The sequence below is a fragment of the Berghia stephanieae genome, chromosome 6 (genome assembly GCF_034508935.2).
Source record: "Berghia stephanieae isolate SIO BIC M18660-M18661 chromosome 6, UCSD_Bste_1.3, whole genome shotgun sequence".
Classification (NCBI taxonomy): Eukaryota; Metazoa; Mollusca; class Gastropoda; order Nudibranchia; family Aeolidiidae; genus Berghia; species Berghia stephanieae.
Window position 1 is genome coordinate 4,709,007 of NC_088365.1, and position 7,516 is coordinate 4,716,522.

The 7,516-nt window shown below is 34.3% G+C and overlaps 1 protein-coding gene across 10 annotated transcripts in view; it reads right to left on the minus strand.

Annotated features, from left to right (window-relative positions):
• The window catches only part of LOC144974372 (thioredoxin reductase 1, cytoplasmic-like), an 85,002-nt gene that overhangs the window by 18,021 nt on the left and 59,465 nt on the right, over positions 1-7,516 (minus strand). For all 10 annotated transcript variants that reach the window (XM_078917198.1, XM_078917200.1, XM_078917207.1 and 7 more), the window contains 7 exons: positions 7,357-7,417; positions 6,716-6,802; positions 6,324-6,460; positions 4,444-4,516; positions 2,759-2,878; positions 1,936-1,973; positions 779-883 (listed from right to left, as the gene is read on the minus strand). In XM_078917198.1, coding sequence (XP_078773324.1) covers positions 779-883; positions 1,936-1,973; positions 2,759-2,878; positions 4,444-4,516; positions 6,324-6,460; positions 6,716-6,802; positions 7,357-7,417 — 621 coding nt within the window. The remainder of the gene's footprint in view (positions 1-778; positions 884-1,935; positions 1,974-2,758; positions 2,879-4,443; positions 4,517-6,323; positions 6,461-6,715; positions 6,803-7,356; positions 7,418-7,516) is intronic.

Consider the following 7,516-nt stretch of genomic DNA (forward strand, 5'->3'; position numbering starts at 1 on the left):
TAAACAATTTGAAAACAACAAATAACGAGCAATTTTTAAATGTCTTAATGAAATATTTCAAAACTAACAAAGAAAACAAATTTTAAAAAACAAAAACAAATAAAAGAATTTGAAAAATATTATAATTTTTTATATTCATGTACGAGTTATTTTGGCCTAAAAAAAATCTTTGAACATTTTTAAAATGTTTATTTTGCTTTTGACTCTTTATTTTGGTTTAATCATTTAGATTAAAACATAGAATTATTATTTTCTAAATTGTCAAAAACAAAATCCACAATTATCTACATAGTAAATAATATACATAGTCTACAAAGGATCTATCAACAATACAGAAATGAAATATGATAAGACGAACTTTGTTTATCTCTTTAAGAAATTAGACTTCATGCAACTGTTAACTCTCAAATTCATATGCATAGAAAATCGAACAAATTTGTTCCATTTTCAATTAGGGTGAACTCGAGAAAGGACTGCCACAGAGAGCTAACAAAATCAATATAATTTTAATTTTGAGAAAACAATCTGAATTTCGACAAAACATATTATTTTATTTCTTATGATCACATTAAATGGTAGCAAAATGCAACAAGTGGGAAATAATAATAATTTTTTTATTTCTTTCTTCCTCCCCCCCCCCGCCTCCATCTTTCCTTCACTCATCTATCCTCCATCTCTCCCCCCATTCTTTTTTATAAAATAACATATCTGTCCATATATTGGGACACAATCACTCAAAATAAACATAAATATGTCATTAAAATGTACAACAACATACCCTAATAGTATTTTTATCGATTATTTCGGCATAGGCGTTGACGTAGTTGACGTTCTTGTCCTTGAGAGCCACCCTGTATCCCCAGTTCAGAGACCCAATGTGATCCTGTAAGAAAGTGGAATAGGACGACAGATGAGACAGGGTGTTTACATGGAAGAAAGGTGCGGCGATGTGGTCTAGTGGTATGACACTCGCTTTCGGATCGGAAAGTCCTGGGTTCGAGCCTCGCTCGGCGCATAGTTGAGTCCTTGGAAAAGGCTCTTTTTTACTCAGATTCTCTCACTGTACTCAGGTGTAAAATGAGTACCTGGCCGTTAACAGCGTTGTCTGTTGGAGAAAAAAATATGTAATATCGCCTAACAGGCGCCATGTCTCGTTCTTCATGTTACCTGTTGCTGTTGGTCAGGGACCCCTTGTAAAGCGCTTTGAGCACGTTTAGTGGATATTGCGCTATATAAAAGCTCAATTTATAAAAATTTAATTTACAAATGGAAGAAAAGTATAAGTAGCAATCGAAGACCAAGACCCATGTGCTAAAACTAAAAGCACCTAAGTCACACAGGAAGTTAGTTCTGAGAAACTGGAGGTTAAAGTTTGGATTCGGTCAGAGAAAGTATATTAAAAAATAAAATCGTAGTGTTGAGGTAAAGGACTTCCTTTTTTTATCTATCGTAAAAAACAACTGGTGTGAAAATTCATAAAAATGTGACTTAAGTACTTTTATCACTGAGGTCTTCAATTTCAAAAAGCATGCATGACGAACAAATTATTCCAGAAACCAATTTTTACATATTCCATTTTGTACAGTGCATCTTTCAATGGCAGGAATTTATCATATACAATTTAGTAGAAATTTGTCAGTTCAATTCATGAAATTTTACAAAGAAAAGACTGGTAATAGTTATATATATATATATATTTGTAGCTATCAAATCAAGAACAACAAATTATCAAAGAACTTCAACTCTGTAAATTTTGATTAACTTATAAAATGATCCCATTCATAAAATTTTATTTTATTTTAATTTTGTAAAATCTCTAATTATTTCAAACAGAATTTCCACCCTTAAAAACACTCTGTAGAGAAATGTCAGAACTAAAAATAGAATAATATAAGTTTTTAAAATGTCAATATTAAATAAATAGCAAACACCAACCTGAACATTGTCTTTCATAGACTTCCAGTTATGACTGACTGAAATAGAAAATAGGGGGGGAAAAATTTAGTCTGCATATTAAATGATGATACTAAGATTACAAATATCTTCATAAAATTCTACAAGCAGCTTACTATGTTATCCCTATTAACAACGATGTACACTAAAAAACATTGCTGCTGTGCAATGCTCTGAAATTTTAATCAATGTGTTAATATGACCCAACCATCTCTTCAATATGGTTCTGATGTTTAGATAGAATTATTTCGATTAAGAAAAAAGAAAGTTAAAAGCCAAATTGACCAGATAAAATAGGAAATTCAAATTATTTTTTTTGTTGTTGTAATATCAAGAAACAAAACTCTCTCTTCTCCCCAATGAGGGCATTTATTCTAACTTTGAGGTTTCAACAAAAGGCGCTATAGAAATATGCTTATTATACTAATATTATTATTATTATTATCATTATTATTAACTTATATTTCATAAGGCAGGTTTAAATTTCATTTGTAAGCATCAAGTTCAACTTGACATAAGACCATTTTGAGACGACTGGTCATAAAATATTGACATCAGCCTGACATACACACAACAAGCACACATTACTGATACCACAAATTGCACTGAGTTGACCAATGAAATCTATTATTATGGCTCAGCCTTCATAATATTATCATACGATGATTGCAGTAGACTAGCATCCTTTCCAAGCGATAACAAGTAATCATTACTATCCAGAGATGCCAACAACAGTATTCATTAGAAATCTGTTATTTGGGAGGGAAAAAAACGTGTAATTTCCTCCTGGATCATTATAGCCTACCTTTTTCTGAAAATTCCCATCCAAAATTTCTTGCATCGCTCATATCTTCTCCTAAAATTGATGCTCTGTGCATGAGTTTCTTTGGTATACATCCCACATTCACACAGGTACCTCCAAGACCTGAAATCAGAGAGGAAATGGAATATTTGAAAAAAGTAAATATGTAAGCGATTACATATATTTAAAAGTAATATGCTTTTCATAGATCCTTAGGTCTAGAATTTTAAGGAACAAAAAAAAAATTCCTGCGGTCTGGAAAATAAAAAAGAAAAGAAAATATTACAATGTCTCAGAAATGGGGGGTGGGGGGGGGGAGAGAGAGAGAGAGAGAGAGAGAGAGAGAGAGAGAGAGAGAGAGAGAGAGAGAGAGGGAGAGAGAGAGAGAGAGATGGAGAGAGAGAGATATGGAGAGAGAGAGAGAGAGAGAGAGAGAGAGAGAGAGAGAGAGAGAGAGAGAGAGAGAGAGAGAGAGAGAGAGAGACCAAGCATGACAGAGTTGAGAGAGAGTTTCATGTTAATTCTTACCAGAAACCCAAGCACTCCCTCACTAGAACATTTGCGGGTCACTTTCATAGACGAAAATGTAACAGCTTTTTTAAAACATCAATTGCTAATCCCTAATGATATTAATATTTCAATTACAAGACAGAAAGAAAGAACCAACGACTAACTCTTATGTTCAAAATTACAAACAAAATGACGGCCATCTCATAGAACAACTAATTCACAAATTCAAAGAAAAACACACTCTAAAACACAAATCTGCAAACTCATACATCTTCAAATAATATTTGCACACCGCAATATCAAAATCGGGGAACAATCTTCCCGAATCATGTATGAACACAACATTCAGATTCAGAATGCCCAATTCAATTTATCTGTTATTTTATCATATAAAAATATATTTTTGTCCAGACTGGAAAGAAGATCTGGAAAATGGTTTTAAAAAAATAAAAAGTCAGAAAGGAATTTTAAAAAATCCATTTTAAAAAGACTGGAGTCTGGCTTAAGCCAAAAATACTGCACCAAGTAATGGTTATTTACAAATTATATTTATTTTTTTTCAACTTTATTGCAGTAGGTAACAGATCATCATAATCCACATGTTCTGACGTGACAACAAGAAGAAATTGAGCTTTATATAGCGCAATATCCACAAAACATGGTCAAAGCGCTTTACAAGGGCTCTCTGTCCAACAGCAACGTTTAACATTTAGGACAAGACATGACGCCTGCAAGGCGTTACTATCATTTTTTTCGGACAGAGACAACGCTGTTAACAGGCGGGTACTCATTTTACACCTGAGTACGGTGAGAGACTGTGAGTAAAGAGCCTTTTCCAAGGACTCAACTATGCGCCGAGCAGTGCTCGAACCCAAGACCTTCCGATCCGAAAGCGAGTGTCATACCACAAGACCACATAGCCGCACAACAAGCACACGTTTTCCTTTCTAGTTTGTCTGAGCAGTTGACTCACAATTCAACCCAACAGGTTGGCAGCCATAATAATAATAACACCACAAATATTTCAGAATACATTAAAAAGCAATTGTTAAATGGTTTACTAGTGAAAACAATATAAATATATATAAATATTCTTGAATTTTCTCTAGGTGTTCCTGCATTGGAAGAAAGGGAATTGATTCTTGCCGAATTGAATGAAAGTAAAGGGTCAGCCTTACCCCATGTGGTGCCAGGCGGTGATGGGGTGACAAAGTCAAACAATGAAACTTTCTTGCCAAAAGATGCTGCTTCCTGAAATAGTAACAAAGAGAAAAATTCAATAAAGAAAGTCTCCTTGTTCGTTTTGTTTTTCTACTTATGGCATTGATTTTAATTTTATAGATCTTAAAGAGAATGTTATCAGCATGGCAAAGATACAAACATCCCCACTGGGGATCCTGACTATAACATAAACGAAATATATATATATATATATATATATATATATATCTTGAGGCATCCCCTTCAACCCATTGTAAAAAAAAAACAAAAAAACGTAGCAGTTCAAGAATCTTTTTCTCCAGCACACATCAAGTTTTTACTTTTAAAAAAATTGATTTTGGCACGTGATGAATCCTCACCACTATGTTAATTCTTTTTGTCAAATCGTTAAATTACAGTTTAATCAAAAATAATGTGGGTGAGATCCTTAGAGGGATACAAGAATAAAATTCTTGAACTCCTGCCATTGACATTTCTAACACCTTCCCCATACTTTCCTTCAACATCAACATGTTCCGGTTTAACGAGAGTCCTATAAAATGCTGAAAATTATCACCTTTGCTCAAATTAATGAAAATGAAAAAAAACATATTTAAGTAGGACTTTTATGTGTCATGGTTAAACAAAATTCTTGAACTCATGCCTTTGACATTTCTAACACCTTCCCCATGTGCATGTGCGCTCCCATGGGAACTAGTTCAAAATTTCAAACCCAGGAGTTCCAATGATTGTATAACATAGATTGACATGACAGACTATCAAAATGGAAGACGAATGTAAATTGAAATTTGCATTCAACAAGCAGACTTTCCTTTTAATCAATATAAGGGCAGACCTGCCGATTTGCAAGACCTTTTTTTCGTATTTACCGATTTCCCGATTTACTTGCCGATCGTACCGATTTCCCGATCTGCATGCCGATCGTACCGATTTCACCAAGTGACCAAGGGCCCGCAGCCCTCCACCCCTCTCTTTTACGTTTACTTTGTGCTTTATGTTGCACGTTAAAATTTTCAAGTCTCGTGAACTTTGACCCGTCCCGCGATACCTCGATAGATCACATGACGTAGCGAGCCTCTTTGTGATGCCCTCACACAGATAGAAAACACACACGGCGCGTTATTTAGTTTTCATTTCCTTTGTGAAGCGACAGCGAGCTGTACTGGTAAACCACCGCGGTCCCTGGCTTCTGACTCGTTACCAAGTGCCACCATCTTTAAATAAGTTAGTAGTCCGATTGCCAGATTGGCGTTGTGCGTGCCATTTTGGGTGTTGGGGAAAAATAAGGGGGGGGGGGGGGGGGAGGTTGTGACGCTTTGGTTAGTTTGAGTGACAAGTGTCAAATTGTGACACTTGGGATCGACCAAAAAGGTAAGGAGGCTATTAAAGCCTTATGTTTTCTTAATAAATATTGTTTTTACGTCTCATACTGATTTTTTTCCCCAGATACTGATTTTTTTACAATGTCATACTGATTTCCTTTTTCGTGAAGTGGCAGGTCTGTAAGGGGCAGCATGGCTCAGCTTTATGGTCTTTGCTTCGTACCCGAAAAGTACAGAGTTCGATCACCCGCCGCTGTGCTGTGTGGCCTTGAGCAAGTCTCCTCACCCTCGCTCAATTTGCAGCACTACAAGGCGGCTAATGCCTGGGTTATTCTAGTCTTCCCTTGGAATAGACGCAAGAGACAAAATTTCCCCTATGGGATGAATAACGGGAATTTTATTTATTTTTTATTTATTATTATGTCCCAGTTAAACGAGAGTCCTATAAAATGGTGAAAATTTTCACCTTTCCTATTAAAGTAGGACCTCTATCTATGTATAATGTTTGTACAAACCTTTGCTAGAGCCAACCCACCAGAACCTCCACCAATGACAATTAGGTCATTATCGTAGTTTTTGATGACAGTTTTCTTCGAAATTACATCGGATAATTTGTTTTCGGAATGCATCTTTAACAATTTGTCAGATCCACCTGTTAAAAAAAAAAAAAAAAGGTAAAAGAAAAAATGTCAATATATACCACATGATTTAAAATTGATAGATGATAGATGATGATTAATAACATCAACAATGAGGAAGAGGTGGTGGAGGAACATGAAGAAAACAAAGACAATGACAACAACAACAACAGCAAAATAACAGGGTTTGAGTGACCAATATTTTTAGCATTCACACAAAGGTGGCACTTTTTTCACAAATTCATCTATCGGACACTGACACCACTTACCTAAATGTTGACCATGGATAAAAATGTTGGGTACAGTGCCTTGCCCTGTTAAATCTTTCAAGGCGGATTGATACTCTTGGCCATTTTCTGAAATCATATCATTTTTATTTTTTTGTAAATCAATAAATACAAATTTTAAATATGTAACACCAAACAAAGAAAATGTTGAAATCTATAAAAATATCAAACGTCTAACTGAATCCTAATATCACAATAATTTGCTTTCTCATATAAATACAGGTCATCAATGTAGAAAATGTAAACTTTTCTTCCTTTTTCAACTCTCTCGTGTTTACATTGATGAACAATTAAACAGTTGAACAATCAAATTTCCATTAATGTTATGTTAAACTCGTGTAATAGCCCAAGGTCCAAGAAAACTTGCAAGAGAAAAGCTTATCTGCAGCATGAATAGGACACTTGTTTCAAAAAATGCTCTTCAATTTTTTTCTGAGGAATATTAATATCTTTGTACAATATCCTCTTACATCAGATAAGATAATAAATGATAGATACAACCAATGAGCAATCATTGCATCTGTAAAGAGGTCATATGTCTATATTCTAGATAATGATTTTAGTCTCATCCATTTTGACAAGATAAAATGTGAACGGAAAAAGGAAGAGAAGATGATTGTTACCCAATGTGTTCAATTCCAGTGCTTTGAACTCTACATTCAAACTCTTGAACAATTCTTTAGCCTGAGAAAAAAAAAAAAAGATAAATTTTAAAAAATAAATAAATTAAAAAATGCAATATAGTTGGAGGTGAAAAAAAACAAAACAAAGCAAACAATTACG